The sequence below is a fragment of the Pteropus vampyrus genome, unplaced genomic scaffold, assembly GCF_000151845.1.
Source record: "Pteropus vampyrus isolate Shadow unplaced genomic scaffold, Pvam_2.0 Scaffold1, whole genome shotgun sequence".
Lineage (NCBI taxonomy): Eukaryota > Metazoa > Chordata > Mammalia > Chiroptera > Pteropodidae > Pteropus > Pteropus vampyrus.
Window position 1 is genome coordinate 40,332,874 of NW_011888782.1, and position 23,123 is coordinate 40,355,996.

The window sequence follows — 23,123 nt, forward strand, 5'->3', positions numbered from 1 at the left end:
ACACATTGGCATGAAGAGAAAGGGATGTCAAACTGATATTTCAGTTTCTAGCTTTAGTGACTGAGTGCATCATTCCCTGAAATAAGGAATACAAGAAGGAAAAAGATGACCAGCTCAGTTTTTGAGAGGATGAGGTACATATGGGACATTCAAATAGAAATGTACAGCACATAGTTAGAAATATGAGTCTAATATTGGAAGAACAGAAAAGAGTAAAATATATAAATTTGAATCACCAAATACTCAACATATCAATAAAAAACAATAATAATAGATAAAATACCCATGAGAACATTCAGGTAAGAACAGAAATAGGCTGAGAACAGAAAAATAATAGCTGAGTTGCCTTTTAATGAGACTTTCCCACGTTTCTGCAATGGAATATAATCATTCTTTTGTGCTCTATCCCACATCACTTAGACTGTGAATTCACTATATTGCTTACATTATATCTGGAAGTGTATATTTACTTTTCCACTAAATTATGAACTCATTGAAAGCTCTGGGTTTTTCCAGAGTGCCTAAGAAATACTCAGCAAATGTTTATTAAAATATACTTAATTCAATTCTCACACAAACAGCATTCATGGTTTCTAACTTTTTAGTATCAAGTGCCAAGATTCACAGACAAAGAAAATATGTGCACAATTAATAGGGGTTCATCTTGACTGTTCATCCAGAACTCGTATTTCCTTTTTGTACTCTGCCAACTACCTACGCTGATTTCTGTTTTCATAGTTTTAGATGAACATAAAAATCTTTAATATCAAATATTTTCTGACTTCCAATTGAGAAAATTCAACCCATTAAATAATATGAATATAATGGATTTTTGTTATTTGTTTAGGTATTTAACCTTTGTAAATACATTAGTCTTGAAGACTAATTATCTTGCCTCATTATTAATAAAAATTTTAAAAATTATTTCCCCTTAATAAATCCAAATAAATCTATTTTAGTGCTCAGGTAGCAATGTATTTGTCTTCCCCTATCTCCACTTCTACTCCCTTCCACAAACCATAGCAATTTAATAACAGAAGAAGGACAGTCCACCTCAAATGGTAACTATGCCTTGGCCATGCTGTGAAACTAGGGGAGGGGATATATAAGATGAGCAGATGGAGGCTCTGTGCAGTTCAATGCGGGTTGCTATGACTATGATTGCACCTGTATCCAGGGGCTGATTTATGCCTTCAAATTGACCATGAACCAAAATTTCTTTACTCTAATAGGAAGAGCCTTTTCTGTATGCTGAAGAGTGCATTGCTTTGTAATGCTATAGAAATCTCACCTGAAATAATTTACTTCCTGGACTCCAATAGATATTACAAAACTAATTTATATCATTTTAGCAGATTATAAGAGTAATTTATATATAATTTCCATCTCTAGCTCTGTAAAAAGAGAGTAATATTTGGTACCACATAAACAAAATTGCTTAGAGAACAAATGCTATATACAATGCTTTAACTAATTTTTTAAAGTTATTTTCCTCTTAAGTTTTTACATAATGAGGTTTTGTTGCTAAAAGAGCAAGAAGTCCAAAAGGGGCACTGATACATCAGTTACACAAAATACCAGCAGCTGACAAAGAATTTAAAGTGGATTAGAAATTGAAGTTTCCTCTCTATATTGAATGGGTTTCTTGCTACCTTAGTTTTCCACATCTGTTTCTCATAGGCAAATGCAAGAAATTTATATGCAATCTGAGGCAAACTTTGCAGACATATTCACACTTGCTTCTCCAAACCAGAAGAGTTTGGTCATCTTTTTCAGGAAGGAAAAAGCATATGGGTTTTATTTTCACAAGCAGAGGAAGTGAAAAATTCATGCAATAAAGAACTTGGCTATTAAAATAAAGAAGCTAGGTAGGGACTGACTTACTCAGTCACACTGAACTTGCTAATTGCTCTTCTCTTCACTGCACTTATCACTGTCAATTAATCAAGATGTGATCAGCAATCGCTGCCTGAATCAGTTCTTCTGCCTCATCTGGTGTAGTAATTCCAGTCACAGGTGCAAAACAGAAAGCAGGCCTCCTCTTCACAACTCGAAAGACTGAAACATGACTACTACATAGGAAGGCAGGAGAATTAGCTTTTCCTATCTACACAGAAGGCCAAGATATATTCCCTGGGATAATTATTTCATTATTCACTGACTTTGTCTTTAGGCACAGAACAATGCAATGGCTAAGCAAAGCCTAACACAAGATTAGACAGTTCATTTTACTTGACCCACCCATGAATTCTATCAATTAAATAGGTGATTCTCTATTTTATTTCCTGTGGAACACTAGTGTTCATTGAAATGTTAATAAATATTACTGGAAAACGAGATAGTCACACAGGTCCTGAAAAGGCTAAACAAATTTTCCTACCATATGATTTTTTAGATTCTTTAATGTGGTAATTTCCATTGTGATGGCCATTTACACAACATTTTTTTCTTCCAGTTTTATTGAGATATAATTGATAATTCACACTGTAGAAGTTCAAGATATGTAGCATAATGACTTGACTTATGTATATTATGATTAACACAATAAGTTTATTTAACATCCATCATCTCATATAGATATACAAAATATTTTTTCCTTGTGATTAGAACATTTAGGACTTACTCTCAGAAATTTTCAAATATACCATATAGCAGTATTAACTATAACCCTCATGTTGTACATTACATCTCCAGTCCTTATTTACCATACAACTGTTAATCACTTTCATTTTAATCACTTTCATTTAATTCTCACACTCCCAACTCCCACCTCTGGTAACCACAAATCTGATCTTTTTTTCTGTGAGTCTGGGTTTTTTTGGGTTTTTTTTTTTGGTTGTTCATTTGTTTTTAAGATTCCGCACGTAAGTGAAATCATATGGTATTTGTTTATTTGTCTTTATCTGATTTATTTCACCTAGCATAACGCTCTAAAAGTCTATTCATGTTGTCACAAATGGCAGGATTTCCTTCTTTTTTAACAGCTGAATAGCATTCCATTATATATATATACCACAACCTCTTTATTCATTTATCTGTTTTTGCACTTAGGTTGTTTCTATGCCTTGGTTATTTTAAATAATGCTGCAATGAACATGGGGATGCAAAGACATCTCTGACATTGTTTTGTTTCCTTCAAATATATACCCAGAAATAGAATCGCTAGGTAATATGGTAGTTCTTGTTTTAATTTTTTGAGGGATCTCCAAATTGTTTTCCATAGTGGCTGTACCAATTTACATTCACTCCAACAGTACACAAGAGTGGCCTTTGCTCCGCATCCTTACCAGCACTTGTTACCTCTTGCCTTTGTGATGATAGCCATTCTAACAGGTATAAAATGGTACCTCATTGTGGTTTTGATTTGCATTTCCCTGATTAGTGATGTTGAACACGTTTTTACATACCTGTTCACTATCTGTATGTCTTTTTTTCGGGGGCGGGGGGGAATGTCTATTTAAGTTTCTTTTGCCCATTTTTAATTGAATTATTTGGTTTTTTAAACTTGGTATTCAAAGTTCACATTAAGACAACATGATTTGATGGAAAGAGTCTTAGTTTTTTTTTTTTAATTTTTGTCAACTGCCAGCACGGCAGCATTAAGCAAATTGTAATTCTCAATTTCCCCATTATAAAATGAGAAAATGATTTTGTGGGTTTGTTGTAAGGAATAAAAGAGAGACTATGTAATGTACCTAGCATGCAATATGTGAAACCTATTGTTTCCTCATTAGTGTTACTTTAAATAGAATACAAAAAGACAAGTTATGTAACGTTGACTTACATTCAGCTTCTCATGACTGGTTAGTTCACTGTAAAGCAATGTCAGGCCACAAAGTGTCTAGTGCCATTAACTTAATCTCTTCCTGATTATTCCTCTATCATTAAGACTTTTTTAGAGGCCTGAAGGTTTAGGCTAACCCTTATATAATAGCATCTTCCTCCAAAAAGGGACTAGTTCCAGAAGGTATCCATCATTCACAGAGGTCAAATGCATTTATAGGGATTTTTCACTCTAGCCAAATAATTCCTTAGTACCCTAAAAGTATACAGTGGTTTGAGTTTTGTTCTGGGAAGAACACAGCTATAATGTCAGTGGGGCATGTGTCTACTCCTTGCTATTAGCTTGGATAGTCAAGAGTTAATTACCTTAAAATTAAATGGTATCCCTTTAAATTTGAAATGAATTAAAATTAGGTGTTTCCTTTGGCTCAAAGATAAATGCTATAAAAATTAAAGAAAATAGTTCTAATGTCATGAAATGGCAAAGGTCAGATAGGGTAAGATGATTACTCTCATCATTATTAACATTACTTTGCATTTAGATAGCCCCTCTTCTTTTCCAGACTCATTCTCATTCTATCCTACTGCTTAGTATCTGAGCAGTATGTGAGCTCCTGATTACATCAAGGTTGATCATGATACGGAAGAGAAGTCGCCAGGTCAAGAGGGGAGTGAGCAATTAACCTTTAGGCTTTATTTGCTTATTCTGGTCTTCTTTCGCAAACAACCTGCAAAAATGGGCCTACTTGGAAATAATACCCACATAAACTTATGATTTATCTGGATTTTAGATTTTTTTATATTAATTTTAAATTGCAACAATGTGTGTGTGTGTGAGGGAGAGAGAGACAGAGACAGAGACAGAGAGACAGAGAGAGATTGAGAGAGTTTAGAAAGCTTGGATATCTGTTGTCCAAGCCAAACAGTACTAAAAGTGCTAACATAACAAAGACAATTATAAATTAAACAAAAGAGGCTTAATTCTCCATATTGAAAATAAAGGAAGAGACTTCTCTTCCCTCCCTTTGTTACATCATTTACACCAGAAAACTCATAATTTTAAGTACTTTCTCCTCTCTTTGAAATGTATATAAATCCTGTGGAAAAATAGACAGGTCTTTTGTCAGCTTTATGACCCAGAAACGTCTTTCTCAAGGACCTGGGAACCATCTCTCGGAAATGTAAATAAATGTCAAGAAAGATAACAACCCTATCTCACGGTTTCAGTAGGAGGGTGGGAGCCTAACTTCAGTGGGAGCCTTGCTCCAAATTGCATATTTGCATATTGCAAATTGCATACTTCATAAAAATATGAGAATTTTATTTTTCCTCTGGATAAAGCCAAAATGCTAACACAATTACGAGGTAATTTTAGGATATACTATATGTGACAAATGATGCTGTCAAGTTCTCTTTCTTGAGGACTAGTTATTGTTTATCTTGAAAGCACATCCATAATGGGTTACATCTGCTTGGCTATATAAGCATGAGATTTCTGTCTTTGCAACCTTTTAGTGGATTGCCTATGGTGAACATCACATTCTGGTTTAATGCTTATTTTATTATCTTTGTGGAGAGGGTTTCTGGACTGAGAAATTTTGTTTTTAATTATTTTTCCCCAGTATACGACTCTGCTTTTAATTGGAATAACGAACTCAAAAAAATAATAGAATATACTATATCTGTTGTTCTTAACCATAAATGTATATTTGACTCATCTACAGGGTTTAAAATAGATTTTTCAGTGCCATATTCAGAGATTCTGACAGCACATATTTGGGGTGAAGTAGTGTCTACACTTTTTAACTATCCCAGGTGATTTTGATGCAGATGATCAGTGGGTGCCATTGTAAATAGATGTTTTAACATAATTTTTTAAATTTATCACATGAAAATTTCTTTATTTTGCTATCCTAGTCACTTCCTGGCTTATGTACATATTTTATTCACCTTTACAAGTGTATAACTATAACATCAGCTAGATCCTCTCTGCTAAGCAATCTTTTTACATTTTGGCCTTTTTTTTTTTTTTTTTCCATTCGCTTTTTTTTTTTTTTTTCCATTCACAACAGAGTAAGGCTTGACTACCCTTCTCAGGCCCCAGCCAGGCCTCTCTGGCCCCTCACTCTCATGAGGGCCTCGGCCTCTCACTTCACTGAGAAGATGAAGACAATGAGCTTCTCTCAACCATTCTGCTGGTATCTTTTATTTCTCTTTCCTAAATCAAAGAAACAGCGACTATTTTTCCAAGGTTAACTCCTCCACCTGTACTTTTGATTTCTTCCGTATTTTCTTCCCTTATTACCTCAATTATTTCTTTATTTGTATCCTTAATCTCTGAATACTTTTCCTTTACTCACCTATACTCAGGTGTCTCTAATCCTCTAATCCAAACGCCTCTTTTTCATTTAAATAGCTGGTTCAAGTTATTCCTCTCTTTCCTTCATCACCAAAGTTACCTAACTAGTAGTCTATTTCTATACCTCTCATTTTCTTATCCCCTTATTCCTCACTCACTTATTGCACAGAGATTCAAGTCTCACATAGCTGTTTTCGGTTTCAATATCTCTCTTCACACCCAAGTTCATATTTCCTACTACTGGAGAGAGGCTGCCACTCTAAGTTCTAAAAGTACCTCAGACTCATTATTTTCAAACCCAAACTTTCATTCTAAAACATTCAAGTGCTCTATACTTTTGGTGTCAGTTAACAGTATAACAACCAGTTATCTGAGTTCAAAATATCCTCTAGTCTTCTCTTTCTCTCACTTCTCAAATCAAACCAGTCCTCAAATGCTAGTGAGTCCACCACGAAATATATCTTAACAGCTGTTTCCTTCTACTGCTCCACTGCCACTGCCTTCACGATGTTTCTCTCTGACTCTGGTCTCTTCTAATGTGATTCTGTCTTTCATACTTCTAGCGTTTCCTTTCTAAAACAAAATGTGACCTTGTCGAACTCTTCAAAAGGTATGTTTAAAAAGAATCAATGGCTCTCCATTGCCTATAAACTAAAGATGAAACACTTTTATTATACAAAAAACACACAAAATATTCTTACTAAAACAACTGAACCTGAATTTACTCAAATCTCAAGCTCTAATTGGTTTATAGGATATACAGGGGAAAAGGAACCTGTTACATGACATATCAGAGTTGAAGTCAACCAGATCCAGACTGTCAGAGTTCTATAAAACAAATGACCAAATTACTTAAAGAGATAAACAGCATTTTAGAAAGCAAAGGACAGAGAGGAACTGTTATAAATTAAAATCAAATTTAGACACATATCAACAAATGTAAATGTTTTAGAGGCAAATTGGCTGAGTATTAGATGATATTAAGGATTATTGTTAAGTTTATTAGATGTATACATGAAGTATAATAATTTTTAAGTTCTTTTTTAGTACACACACACACACACACACACACATATGCATATGAATTTATTTTAAACTGCCAGATGTGGGGATGATAAGAAGAGAAATGTGAAAGAAAATTTATAAATGTAGATAATTGATGAAGCTGATAATCAGTATGAATACTCTTTTTACTAATCTCTCTTTTTATATATGTTTGAAATTTTCCAAAATAAAAAAAGTAAAAAAAAAATTTTTTTTAAACATTATTTATATATTCAAAACCATAAACAACCCTGCATAGCATACCTTTCTAGACTTACCTTTAGACATTTCTCATCCTGACCTCTGTATTTTACTTAACCTGCCAAGCACTCACATCCTAGATCTGGGCTCATGAAGACATTCCTACACACCTTGGTCTTTACTCTAGAGCAAGCCAGATCTCTCTCACATCAACTATGTAATGACCTACTGATTGTTCTATGCGGTATGCTATTGTCTGGCATGCTCAGAACATCAAAGTACTGCCACGTTTGGAGAATGAAAAATGTGGCAAAAGGTATCTAAGGTTACGTGGCAGACTTTTAAAAAAGTAGTTTCAGATTGTCTAACCTGTATTTTAAAAATGTTGAATTCTATAACTTTATCCGATATGAAATGACAAATACTTAAATGAGTCATTGAATTATTTCTCATTGAGAGATTTTAGGAACCTGTGGGTCGTGTCTATCAATACAGTCAAAATCTCATATCTGTCAGCATATTGATGGTTTGCTGTGAAATGCATTCTGGAGCTGGCCTTGTACTTTAGTGGTGACCAACGTTTTATTGAAATAGTATTTTTTGAGTATTGCATAATATTTCACATCATTTTCATGTGTTATTTCTAAATAAATATATTAGTATATAACAGGAGTTTTGAGAGTCTAAATTAACTTAGGGGGAAAAAGGGCATCAATTAGGCAAATTTTGAATGAAATTAACCTCCCGCTTTTATCACCCACTAGCCAATATTTTTCACATCTGCAAGCAGCCATTATAATACTAACTACATTGAACGCTTTGTATGTTAATGTGGATATAAATTACAACTCCAGAAAAATGTCTTTTGTCATTTGCCATTCATTAATATCCACTTAATATAGAGGGATATACCCCCATTTTTCATATATATTTAAATGATTTACTTTTCAAACATAATCACTCTTTCCAGATACAATTAAAGAAAAGATTAGGCTCACACTTACCAGGAAATCTACTGTGGAGGTTGGCATCACAGTTGTAGCCATTAAATTGAGCAGACCCCGGAAGCACTCTAATTGTTAGAAGCAACAGCAACCATATCCGTTCCATCGCTAAACCTAAAAAAGAGTACATTATCATGTGCACATCACCAGCCTTCACTCTTACTTGCTGAAAAGACTGAGGCTGATCTCAACTCATCGTTGCAGGCAGACAGTCTATGTCCATGCAGTCAAAACTCATTAAAGACCTAAGGATTATCAGAATTAATTATCAGCAATGAAGCAGAGATTTTGGTCACAATATTTCAAGATTATTTTCATTCTTTGGTTTCAGTTTGCTAAGGATGACAAAGCCAGGCTTTTGTAATGGAAGACCAAAAGTATAAGTCATAAAATTTGTAAAAGAAAAAATCTTTATTATAAATAGGAAGAACTCAATCCAAATATTTGGCAGATTAGAACAGCTAAGCAGACTGACCAATTTGGAGGCAACTCTACACTTAAAAATACCAATATGCATAAAGACAGAGGAATTTAACCCAATACTTGATTCTCAGAGAATTCTCAATACATTCAATGACCAAATAATATGAGGAAAAATTTTCCCTCGACAAAGGAATTCTAGATTGCTGTTACTTCTCTAAATCAATAGTTCGTGTAGCATTTTTTCAGAAGACACAGGAATAAAGCAAAGGAGAAGAGAAAAATACTATGTGTGGAATGACACCATGATTCCTCCAATAATTGCTCTTGGTGGGTAATAAGGATTGATATAGACATATGAAAACCTTGAATTTTGGGGGGAAAGTAATGGAAGGTGATTTTTTTAAGTTGTCAATGTGGGTTGAACAAATACAAATTGACTTTAAAACTTAAAAATCACTAGTCAGTCTGGTGTTTAAGTTTTTTTTCTTTGATGCCTCTCTATTGGCCTGATAAAGTTAAAACATCTTCCAGAAGTGCCCAACTTATTCTTAGAGTACAGTCTGTTCACTTAAAAAAAAAAAAAATCTTTGGGGTTGGTGGTTTTGGTGTATGCATAAAAGGCAAAAATAAAATAAAATCGTAAATGGTTTGCTCGAATAATTTAGTGCATTTTAAAAGCTTGGGGTTTGGGGAGAAAATTGTGTTTTAGATATCTTTAAAGATCTGCCCTAAGATCATTAATCAAGTCTTTAGCAAAAGGAAGGAAATATATCTTCTTTTGAATTATCATTTTAGTATAACAAGTTTATGGTGAACAAAAGTCACTTTAGTGAGGATGTGGGAAAGAAAGACATGAGTTTACTCTCAAAAATAGATTAAAGAAATATTAACTCAGCAGGAGCTTCCTTCCTTCAGCATTATAATATACTGCTCAGGCACCAACCTGATGACTTTCAGAAGCACAGCCACACATCTAGTTAGTTCTGATGCCCTAGGACAGTTCTTAAATGAAAGGATCACACAAATAGCTGACCCAGACCCTGGGCTCTCTAGCTACACCTACACCTTCATTGTCTAGATCTTCAGAACACTTCAAATAGATTAAGTCCGCCCTGCTCTTTCATAGTCTTGAAAGACTACTAGGAAAAAAAGTGGCTTGTTTCTGAATGGTACATTTCACCTCATACACATCCATCTCATGCTCTGCCACTCCCTTCTCATGGTCAGTCCCCTTAATTCTAAAGGCATTGGAGACTCTAGACTCACACTGTTGTCTTCAATCTAGAGATGTCTCCTACCCCTAGGGATTTACAGGGTCAGAATTTTTCTATGGTAAGTTATTTTATCATTCTGAAATGCATTCTAGCTTTCATATTCTCTCGAAGAACAAAAACAACACTTAATGAATAAAGTATACACTGTACACATAGAAGGCACTGTGTGCCAGACCATTTAACTATAGTCTCTCATTCATATTCCTTATAATAATTGGATGATATTAGAATTATTACTCTAGGTACAGAGAAAGGAAAATCAATCTTAGGAAGTTTAAGTGATATGAAAAACAAGTAGAAGGACTAGAACTCAACTTCAGGTCTTCCTGATAACAAATGTTGCTGCACAAACTACTTAAAGATGTTACTAAATAAATTTGGTGGTGGTGTTGCTGTTTTTTGGTTGCTATTTATCATCAGTTGTTTTCTTTAGCTTTTTAAATTATGTAATCTTTAATAGATCTTTTCAGCTGAAAATATGTAAATAAATTCTTATGTAATGACTGTAATATGCTTAATAGATGTATTTTATAATATGGGCATTTGAGGGAGAAAAATATTTTTAAAAAAGGAAGAGGAAGTTCTTGTTAAAAAAAAATGAGAATTATTACTATAGACTAAACTGAACACATCTGTGTTTATCATAAATGGATGAGAAACTCAAGCTATTTGAAACAGCCTACTGATAGCAATAGTAAAGTCTTAGCTTTACAACTTTAGATCCAATCTGAGGTTGTCCAAAAGAAGTATACCTCACTCCTTCACACTTCGACCAAGATCTCCAGCACTGTCATGAAGATTAAAATACTCAACAAAATTTTTTTTAGGAAAAGAAGATAGAAGTAGAGGCAGTTTGCTTTAACAGAAAATACGTTGATCTTAATATCAGCAAATACAGATTCAAATTCCCACTCAGTCTTTCTCTAGATTTGTTTCTTTGAAAATCAAGATGATAATCATAAGACTTTAAAAACTATAAGAGCTTAAAGAACATAGCATAGACTGGACATAAAGAAGGCACCGAAATATTTTTTTTGAGAACATCACATATTGATATGCAAATTGTACCCTGCACAAAGGCATCCAATGAAGAGAGATGGTGACAGTGCCTGTATTCCTTTGGCTAAGCCACATGCTCTGAAGCTAGACTGTTTGACACAAATGTGTCCCATGGACTAAGGATAGTCCTGATGAGTTGAATCACGTTATTATATTTATGGTATTATTTGTACTGGTCTGTATTTTAATATTAAGATACATCAAGCAGGGCATTTTTAAAGGATACCCCCATCTCTTATATATGTAGTATTTGTATTTTGGTTTCTATAACCAAAATGGCAGTGTTTATGGCATTTTCAAGACTTTTGGAAAGCTCTTTATATTTTGCCTGCAAGTTAAAATGATGAACTATTAACTTGCAAACTTCCTGTCCCCAAGCATATCTCCATCATTTCCTCTGCACTTAGAAAACCTGACCATCAACTTACCATAGCTAGCTCAGGGAGGCTACCTTGTCACAGTTCCTAAAGGTCTTTTCTGAAATGGGATCGCTTGGGACTTGGGGACTGTATTGAGACTCCTTATACTAATCAAGGTATAATGTCCTGTTGGCTCAGGCTCCCTAGTTCCTGGGTGGGTGCAATTCTAGACATGCATTCCAGTCCTGACCCGGTTAAAAAAGTTTAGTTGAGCTTCATGTCACAAGGTAGAAGCTGATTTCTCTAGTCCACTGTGGGGTGACCTGAGGTGCTTGCTGTCCCATCGTAACTCCAGTAGACTCTGGTTAGAAAACCTGAGCAGAAGCATTTCCCATCTTCTCCACTGTAACTAAGTGCAGGAACCAAAACCCCTACTGTGGTGCTAACAGTGGTGTACAAGACTGCCTAATAGCTAATATTATAAAATATTAATAACAAATTCTTAGATAATAATGACTTTGAAGATATATGTGCACAAAGTTTTTTAACTTAGTAGTTTCATAAATTTAAATTGATGAAGATAGGGGGAGGAGGAAAATTGTACATACTACACTGAATTTTAAGGATTTGGAAGTGTTCATTTTAAAAAGCGGCACAAGTATCTCTTAAACTGGTACTTATAGTCTCTGTGCCTTATAATTAGCAATACAAAGGAAATACTAAGTAATTTGCTGTCAAATAAGTTGATATTTCTCATATAAAATTTTCTTTTTCTTTAAAATAACTTCCAAAATATGAATTTCTAATTTATTTGCTTAAGACTGAACTTGGAGTCAGAAAAATATAATTTCACTTTCAATTCTCAATAATATATAAAGTGATATAGTTCTGTCACAAACACTGTTCTCTAAATTTTATATATACGATAATTTTGTTGACCTTCCTTTTATCGTGATATGTTATGTACCAGGTACTGTGCTATGTTTAATATTCACCTACTAACATAGATTTAATTATTACTCATAGATTTAATTATTACGAATGTGGAAATAGAAGCCTAACATTTCTTTTTGGCTAGCCCAGGGTCACAGATCTAGTAAATGGCAGGGGAGACCGCAAAGCCAAGCTTGACCTTTGGAATTATTACACTACTGTTTGACTTAATTGGAGTTTGTTAAATGAGTAAAATTAATTCCCTGCTAATTTTCAGAAAGTAAAATATATTAATAATGTATGCTTAAAATGTGCTTTGAACTAAGTGATTCAGATGATTGAGGCAAAATATTGTTAATTTCTACATAATTGTCATGGCTCTATTTTCACTTAGGCAATGAGTGCACAAAGAATATTATTCTTTTCACAAATTGATTCAAAGACAGTACTGTGAGTTTTAAGAGTTGACAAGGAACAAAAAGGAAGTCAACTTTTTTTTTTTGAGCACTTCATATATATTTTCTAACCATGAGATAGGTAAATTATTCTCCTTATTTTGGGGATGAGAAAACTAAGGCACAGAGATATTAAGTAACTCATCCAAAGTTAAACAAATAACCAGTGTTAGAATCAAGACTCAATCCACAACGACTCCAGAAAATGATCCTTATAAGAAGTCAAATGGAAATTTGGCAATTACTTGGTAAATTTAATCAATAACAATTTATTCCTACATTCATTTATCAAATGTTATTGAATGCCTACTTGTGCCTGTACTGTCCAGGGAAGCTAGTGTAAGTCTGGAGTGAAAGGGAGGGGGTTATTGAAATTTTAAATGGGGCGGTCAGGGATAGAAATCATGTAAATGGAGCTCAGGGGAAAAGAACAACTTTAGTCATGAACTACTAGGTCTACTTGTCTTTAATTTGTACTTCATTCTTATTTTTTCTATTTAGACATTTTACAAATAAAATAGACTTTCGCTGCATAAATTATTCTCTGGTAATAACTTGGACACTTTGAACAGCTACATTAATCTTTTTCAAATAAATAAAGGGTGGCTCTTAGAGCCTCCCCCCCAAAAAGTAATTTATTAAATAGCACCCCTGTGACCTGAGAAAAAAAGTGAACATGTTCAAAAATACCTTTATCTACTCATGAGAAATAACTTTTGCAAAAACAAGTGGGCTCAACAATTTATCAAAGTTTCATACTTCTTTAACTTTATTGCTTTCATGTGGGCCACTCTTTACCTAGTTAGGAAGAAAAATAGAAAATTCCAACCAAACATCATTTCTTCAAATGTTTAATCATCAATCTAAAATTTATACATTTTTCCACTATACTAAATCTAATTGTTTTGTCATATGGATTCACAAAAATATGGCATAACGTCTTTGGCATTGGTGATGGCCCCAGTCCTCTCATCCTCAGCCCTCCTCTGCATTTATTGACCAGCTAGCTACTCTGCCCAGGCTTGCTGGCCCCTACAAGGAGCATAACCTCAATTCCTGGTGCTTCTGTATCATCCGCCCAAGCCTGCTCCTTAGAAAAGATCAGAAACACTTTATTAAGCTTTAAGTAACTAAAAATTCTTCAGAGTTCCAAGGAAAGGGAAGGAGGAGAAATGTGTATACTTTAACGGAGATCAAATTTTAAGTTAAAGGAATCAAGCCCTGCTCCAGCAAAGCAACCAACAGAACCCAGGTCAGATCTGGGGCATAGAGGCACCAAAGTTGAACAGATAAGTAACTGTCTCGCTCAGGTAAGTTTCATGGTGTTACATGGTCTTGCCTCTAGAAAAATGACGTATTAGGTTATCCTCCAAAATCACCAGTTTTAAAATGCCAGAAACCACGACTATTTAATGAAGAAACATGCTTTCTGATTGGGGTGTCTGTACTAAAGCTCTATGTTCTTTATTTTCTATGTTGCCCTTGAACATTAGAGGCAACATACATATTGGAAGGAAAATGAAAATATAAAACTTTCATCAGAAATATCCATTATTGTGTACATCTACATTCTTTAACATAGTGCCCTTGACGTTCTGAACAAAAAATATAACACACCTGTACTTGTCAGAATAATGCCTCAAACAAAGAGGCAAATACATTTAGCCATGAAGAAGACATTCAGAAATTTTATAACTCTAAAGATGCTGATGTATACCATAGAAAATATGAATGTTAAAGGTCATTCCTTAGAGAAAAGCTTACTCCAATTTTCTCTGACACAAAGCAAGTGTTCATTTATTTCTCTTTGCTCGCCTTTCTCATTTGTCTTTCTGTTCAGTGTTTTCTCGAGTAATCTATAGCATTTAAGTGATCTACAGTGTTTAGTTTAGAACATTTATTCTAGCACCTTAGTTTTTGGGGTACTGACAGATTGAACTAAGTCACTCTAAAAGCTTTTCCTTAATAACTCACCAGGTTCATTTTCAAGATACAGGTACATTTTATTCTTCTGAATGAAGCAGCTTTAAAGATCTTAGTAGATTGACTTCCTTCCTCTTTTCATGATGTACAATGATAATGAGTTAATAATAAAGTGATAATTTAACCATTTATCTTAATTGCCCATTTCTCTCTAATTAATCAAATAACTATTACTATGATTATTTCAGAATGAAATATTTCTTTCTCGATAGAAATTATATACAAAATATTTATGAGCAGGCACAGCACACGATCGACCAATCTGAAGGGACACCCTGATGATATATTCCGACTGAATATCAAGTCACTTTCAAAAAATCAAAAGCATTTGTATGGTACCAATAATGATAATAGAAAGATAACTTCATATCTTGGTGACTCTTGCCAAGAACGAAAGAGCACCTACCTATTAGTATTCTGCTATTTGATATTCCTCTGTTAATTAATTCATTTATTTATTTATTAATTCCACAAATTTTTACTGAGCAGTTTCTATTTTAAAAATGTTAAATTTTTTTCAATTATAGTTGACATTTAATATTATTTTATATCAATTTCAGGTATGCAGTATATATAATTTACACAGTAATCCCTAAAATAAGTCTATCACCTACCTGGCACCATACATAGTTATGATAATATTATTAACTATATTCTCTATGCTGTACTTTACATCTCTGTGACTATTTTGTAACTTCCAATTTGTACTTCTTAATCCCTTCACCTTTTTCACCCAGCCCCCCAAATTCCCTTCCATCTGACAACCATCAGTTTGTTCTCTATAAAGAAAGTCCACAATGCCAAGCAAAGAGGAAAGGGCCAGGAGAAAAGTCTAAAGGTACAGGCAAGGAGGTTAGGATGCAATATTCTTCCTAAACAGAGTGGGAAGCAATTGAAGGCCTTTAAGTTGAAGACTAGGATTGTAATACCATGAGTGAAGTGAAGTTAACAAATTTAGAATATTATTTTTAACAGAAAATAACAAGACTTGGTGTTGAATTCTAGGTGCAGAGTGAGTAACAAAAAGGAGTCAGGGTGCCTCTCAAGTTTGTTTTGGTCACCCATGTAAACAGTCGTGAATATATTGAAATGGGAAAAAAGATTGGAGGAAGTACCTATTGGAAAGGGAGCAGGGATGGAGAAGGGATCAAGATATCAGGTGATTAGGGCCAAATGCATGGGAACCTAATTATTCTACATAGAAACTGATATGTCATAAAAGATGAAACTCACAGTAAGAGGCAGTATAGAAATCTTATTCTAAGTTTCAAGGGCAAGCCTCTCTTGCTCATCACAGGGGATCTTATATAAATATAATACGTACTGACAGGAAAACATTTCTGACACAGTCAGAGGAATAGCATTTTATTGAGCAGTTAAAATTTATAGCTACCTCTTATAGTCAAAATTATCCCCCAAATTTCTTAAATTTCCTATCTTTATGTGGGATTCATGAGTAACAGAATAATATTTTGAATGTTTCTTCCTGATCGTTTCTGTTGTTCCACCCTTTGATGAAGATGAGAATAAAACCTATATGGAAAGGAAAATATTGCCTAACTCCGACTTCCAAATATTCTTATTTTAAACTCAAAGTAGAGAAAATAGCAAAAAATTACCTTTTAATTCTGACTGCAACCTTATGAGATAGGTACTATAATTGTCCCTATTTTACAGATGAGGAGATTGAAGTACAGAGAGGTTAGGTAGCTCACTCTCAGTCACCCACCTACTAGGTGGTGGCGATAACATCTGAACCCAGGTAATCTGGCTCCAGAGTCTGTTCTCTTAAATGCATGCTATACTGTCTCCTTACTCCTTACCTGCCTTCTCACAGATGAAACATGAGGAGGTTAGGAGAAAAGAGATGAGGTGAATTTTGACTATGAGTACATAGTTAACCCCCCAAAAAAATGAAATTTTAAGATAGGAGTGATTCAATTTTAAATCAGAATTATTTTTAAATGGCAAGATTAGATGTTTCCTGCCATGGGCAAAAAAGCAGTCTCTTGTATAATTTGAATTAACTTAATGAGAAATAACAAAATCTTCATTTGGATATATCCATGGTGCAAATGAATTTTGTGCACAAAACCCTGTATAGAGACACACATTATCCATGAGCTCTTCACAGTTAGTCTTTCTTCTCATTACTGAATAGATTACTATCTTTGGAAATAAGATCTACATTATCAGGGCTATATTCTCAGAAGCTGAGGCCACCACAGCATCTAACACAGCACTGTGATATAGAGCTTTCAATCAGATATTACTTTTCTCATATTTTTGTCTTTCTCTATCCATCCATCTAACTGTTGTTTCAGTGATGGTGATTGTCAAATCATTTGATATTAAGTTTTATACATTTTGATTCTTAATATTTTAGCACACATCTCATAAGGAAAAAAAAGGCCTTCTCCACATAACCACAATACCATTACCAAATTCCAGAAAATTACAATTAATTTAGAACAGCATCTAATATCCATTCCATATTCAGATGTCCTCGATTTGCCAAAAATATATATTATAGCTGTTTTTCTCCCAAATCCAGGATCCAGAAAAAGAGACCAAAGAGATAATACAACTAAATGAAAAGGTCTATATATTGCATTTAGGTTGTTATATCCCTTTAGTCTCTTATAATACAGAAAATCCCACTGCTCTGATATCATTTTACATCTGTAAGAATTCTATGGTCCCACCAGGCCAAAAGAATGTAAGAAAATATAAGATTTTGTCAAGATCAGAAATATTTAAAGCTGAATGAGATTCATTTAAATATCTTAAGAGTCAATAACATGCAAAGTATAATCAAATTTTAAGAGCTTCATAGTTGGAGTTACAGAAAGAAAAATTAGGTAATGTGTAACATGAACCTAAAGAACCTTAGAAATGTGAATTATATGAACTGGATGAGTTATGTGGGCTGTAACAATAATAAAGCCAAACCCTTTTCTACTTCTAGTCTTGCATAGGCAATAAATAAAGTTATGTTTGCATGATGGTTAAAAATAAGAATCTACCTATTGTTCCAGTCAAAACCTTTAGCTATAAGCAGCTGCAGTTAGCTTAGAAGATAATTGTTTCCCAAATGGGTTAGCATCTCAACCCCAGGATTATGCAGACATAGATGTGTTTAAGACAATCAAAAATTAGAGAATCATTTTTCATGCTAAAGAATCTATGTACATTGGGTGTTAGAGAATTTGACTAATAAGTTACTCTTTTTATTCTTATTTAAGATATATAACTGAGTAAACAATTTAGATCTTTTATGTAAAATTGACATGCCGCTGAGATTATCTAGAGTATTGAGATATTTACAAAAATATAGATTGAACAAATTAAAAACTTTTTTTTTGTTTTAAGTATTAGTTAAATACTTGAGATGATACACAGGCATATATAGAGATAAATTCCTTCAAACATATTAAACTGCCTTTAATAAAAAAACTAGTATATTCTATTTCCTTTTCGGTACATTAACTACTTTGCGTATAAAATCAAATATTAAAGTGATTGTTAAAGTTTAATAGACTTACAGACAAAAAGTCAGAATTTGAACTTAAAATCTTTAAGAATAGATTTGCTTATTTATAGTTTTAACTGAATATTAACCCTTAAAAACTTTACAATATATTTTCAATTATTCAATATAGAGTATCAAAAAAAAACCCTTACACTAAACACAGAATAAGTAGTTGTTATGCTTTAGAAGCTATATTAGACATAGAATTCACATCCTTAAACACTAAAATCACGTACCATATGTTGAGATGCTTACACTCAGAGAGTTATAAGGGAACTAAGACCAAATGAAGGATATCGGTATGGTGTTGTCTATCTCACATTTACATACAGTCCTAAATAAATTCATTGACTGAAATAACAGGAACTCTACATATGCTATTTAATTAACTGCATTTCTCTTTTTTCCCCAAGATTATATAGTTTGAATTTGTTGATGATAATGCCAGTTTGATGTGACTCCACTAAATGCACAGAATATGCATTTCTGAATATGTGTTTCTGCCCTTTTTAATTAAAAAGGAAACACCTGGCTTCATAATAATTACATTAAAACTTCTAGAAGTTAATTTAGGAGAATATCTTTATAACCTTGGGTAATGAAAGATTTCTTAGGAAAACCTAATGTTTTCCCATCATAAAGTATAAGCTGGGCCTCCCAACAACTTCCTTCTAGAGGCTCACTGAGATTTTTTTTCATGTTGCCTATTAATTCATATAACATAACATTTGTACAACATACATTAACGTACCCTTGAATAAATATAACCATAGGTTTGGGCTTTTGCTCTCTTTCCATCACAAATTACCTGTATGGTCTTGGGGAAGGAATGCGCCTTACTCTCAGTTACCTCATGTGTGAAATGAAGTGTTTGACTAGAAGATGACTAAGGTGATTTCCAGCTATAAAGAGCCAATGAAACCATGACATTTTAATAACTACAGGAGAAAATAATGATAAATTCCCTGAGGCTTCTTTCTAAAATCACCTCCTTTATCAGAATTTAGGCTTTACTATATCAGGAGGCTTTAGAGATCTTCTATCTTCTTCTTGCCCTATCCTTGACAATCGATGAGGTGGCAAATGGTACATCTGGAACATTCTCATACTCATCTCTTGTCATTTTGTAAGAAATAAAATCGGAAAGCAGTCTCACGGCCTAATCTCAATGTTGTTAAAGGAAGGCAGTAACCCTTCCACTTTTGGACAACTTTGTCCTTCCACGGACAAAAATGGTAAAATTAAAATTACATGGAAAAAACAAATCGTTGCTGTTGGTCTTATATTTTTTATTTTTTCCCCTTGCATTTACATTTTTGTTTGTTTCTCAAAGGTCTCAAAGGTCTTTAGGAAGCAATAATCACAAAATAAAATAGGCTGCTAGTAATTTATAACAGCACTTTGTTCTGCCTCAAATACATTTTCAACCCTGTTTTCATTAATGTTTATGATTTTTTTTATTTGTTGAGTTGTTTGGAGTATGTACTATTAACCTTTATGACATTACTCTGAGGGATACATTGTAGCAAACAAAGCTGCCTTTGTTTTTTAGGTATGGGAATTGATGCTGAGTAAATGTTTTTCCTAAGTGCATACTTGTTATAGATAATATTTAAAAGGATAATTAGAAGCAGCTCTTGAAATAATAATTTCTAATATCTTCTAACTTAGCTGTTTCCTAATGACAAATTTGTATCCACAAAATGCAATACTTTGGGGCATGATAAAATCAAATCTACAAAAGTTTTAGCCAGTTGGGTCAAGTAATATATACACACACACACACACACACACACACACATACACATATTATATATATATATATGTGTGTGTGTAACATATATATATGTGTATACACACACATACACACACACACATAAACATATATAAACACATTACTTAAGAATTGATGTTCAAACCAGGGAGAATCTAAAATTTAAATCCTTTTAAACATTTCAGTTAACACCATATTAATTATTTCTATTTTATGAATTTAAAAGACCATTTATAAATCATTGAAGGTGATCATTACATCATATCCTTACTCTGAAAATCAGTAATTAAAAGGAAAGAATTAAACATTAATTCTGACTTTTGAATGGCAACGATATTTCTATTTTAAATGACTTATCAAAAAAAAGGTGTGTACATGTGTAGGAAATATGGTGAAATATTAAAGACATTTTAATCTCTTGCATATTTGAAAAAAACTCAAAATCAAGTGACTGATAGGTAACTTATTTTGACTGTGGTACCCTCATTTTGCCTCTCTTGGACTTTCTTTTTATCTGTAAAATAAGGACCTACATGATCTAAGTGACTAAATAACTGTAACTAGGTAGAAGCTAGTTATAGAACTTTTTTCAAAGGATATTTCATCTTTTATTTAGTAGAGTTAAGAAAAAGAAGTAGAGATCAGCTTAATTTATTTCCAGGATCAAAGTCAATGGTGTCAAGATATTGAAGAATGAGAGTTCTGAAGGGGAAAAATTATCACTTCTTAGAAGATAGCTTACAAGCTTTTGTGTCTAGGATAAGATGAACATAATTCTACGAGTTCATAGTTCTGCAATAACCAGAGTTAGGAAGATAAGTCATAACTCTAGATAAAACTTTTCAGCTTCTGTCTTGTAAACCAAATGATCTCTGGAATCTGAAGTACCAGGCAAGCTCCAGAGAAGGCTGTGGGCCAAAGTAGGCAAGGTAAGCTGTCCTTACAGTGGATTTCAGTCAAAAGTAAGTGAGGGGGAAGGAGGTAAGGGGAAGAACATATTGTAGATCAGATTGCAGATAATGTTGTGTCATAAATAGTAAACCAGGGCTTTTGGCAAATTTGAACATAAATCTTTAAAGGCATGGGGATCCCACCTCTTTGGGAGAGTTTATTTCAGACTATTTTGGTAAGTAGTCTATCAAGAATAGTACGAAAATCAAGGCTTATCATGACAAAAACAGTCTCTGACTCAAAGATTTACACAAAAGGTGTCACCCAGCGATACAAAATTAATTGCCAAGAGGATTTCAGTGGGTGCTAAATTTGGTTCATTCATTGGATAACTCCATGAAAAAGATAAAATATAATTTAGAATTGAAGAAGAGTAGGGATTAGGTCTAAATAAATTAACTCTCTTTACTAAACACAAATCAAAGCAATGAAACAAACAACAGCTTTATTTTCAGACTATCTCCACACCTTTTGAGAGTTCTACTGATCCCCTTAGGAGGATGATACACCCCACAGGCCCTGTTGAAAATCAAGGATTCAGATTAGAAGAATCTTTTGAACTAATTATTGTGGTAGGATACTAGTTCAGTGGGTCAAGAACCGCCTTTCTCATAAAATAGAATAGGATGGGATAGTATAGGATGGAATGGAATGTACTATTTTTGTAAAATGTATATGTTCTGTGGATGCATGAGTGGGTATGTGTACTGCACACTAGATCGCAGTGTAAAATATCTGACCATAAGTCATAGTCAAAAAGTTTGAAACTCATTGGTTAAGAGCAAGGTAGCAACATGATACTGATGGGCTAAATGTCCCCACCCATAGACATGTTTCAACCAGCCTCACAGAAGAGCAAGCAAAAGGAAGCCAGCATCCCTAGGCTGAACTGCTCACGAAGACAATGTAGAGAGAAAATATATTTCCAATGTTCTGAGTAAGGACTCATGGTTGAGTTGTAGAGTCTAGTTATTTATTTATATTTTAGGAAGATGCTTGTTATAAATATATATTAAGGAAGTAGAAGCAATAGATACTTGTTTAAGGAAGTTTGTGAATCAAAGGAGAAAATTTAAAAAGAATCTAGAAAGCAATTAGCACCTAGAAGAAATTCTTTCACAAAGGGAACACTGACGACAGAGAAGAGAAATGCAAAGGAAAATATTCAAGAGGCTGAAGAGAAGACGGTTTATAACAATAGTGTTTTCTCTTTGCTCACTGTTACAATGTTGTAAATAATCTATAAGGAATGAAGACTGAATCTTCTTTTTCTTTCAGTTGCCTGATAGATGACAAAAAAAGTCATCTCCTTGCATAAAGCAGGTAATTAATAATTATTTCTTAAATAAACAAAGGATTAGGTCTGACAGTTTTAGTTCCTTTTTACTGGGATGATCCATTAATGTTGGTACAACCACAGCAGCACAGTACAATCTACTGTAGCAGGTCAGCAAGAAAACCCCACATTTTCAAGGCAGCTGTCTAGGACAAGGCATATGATCTACAGCTAAAGAACAGAGAGAATGGCTATAGGAAGATCAGATCCTTAGGCTTTCCTTCACTGCATCATGCTTGCCAGCCATACTAACCAATCAATCACAGAGTTTGGCAGCACAAAATAAGACCTTTTAAAAGTATAAATATCACTGTTCAAAGCTCTCATCATCTCTCTGCTACCTGAGTGAAATTCATACAACTTATGAATTTTATGTAAGAAATTATAGACTACCTCTCTCTTCCTCTGTAACACAGTCAGAAAGCCACCCTCTGAAAGTTAATGTATGTTCAAAAAATTAAAAATTTAATTTAACTATTAATGGAAATAAGAAGGTATGTTTGCTGGTGAAAAATATAAAATAGAAGTCATTGCAAAGCCAAATAAAAGTGTGAGGTTAACATTTTGTATCCATAGCAGAGATCCCTGAGTTAACCTGAAGAATTTTAAGAAATACGGTTACCTAGATCTCCCCTACTCCCACCCTGAGATTC

At 33.6% G+C, this 23,123-nt stretch overlaps 1 protein-coding gene across 5 annotated transcripts in view; it reads right to left on the reverse strand.

The window, feature by feature from the left end:
- ZPLD1 (zona pellucida like domain containing 1) overlaps positions 1–23,123 on the reverse strand; it is a 223,256-nt gene that overhangs the window by 30,002 nt on the left and 170,131 nt on the right. For all 5 annotated transcript variants that reach the window (XM_023527319.1, XM_023527310.1, XM_023527304.1 and 2 more), the window contains one exon: positions 8,392–8,505. In XM_023527319.1, coding sequence (XP_023383087.1) covers positions 8,392–8,497 — 106 coding nt within the window. In that variant the 5' untranslated portion in view covers positions 8,498–8,505. The remainder of the gene's footprint in view (positions 1–8,391; positions 8,506–23,123) is intronic.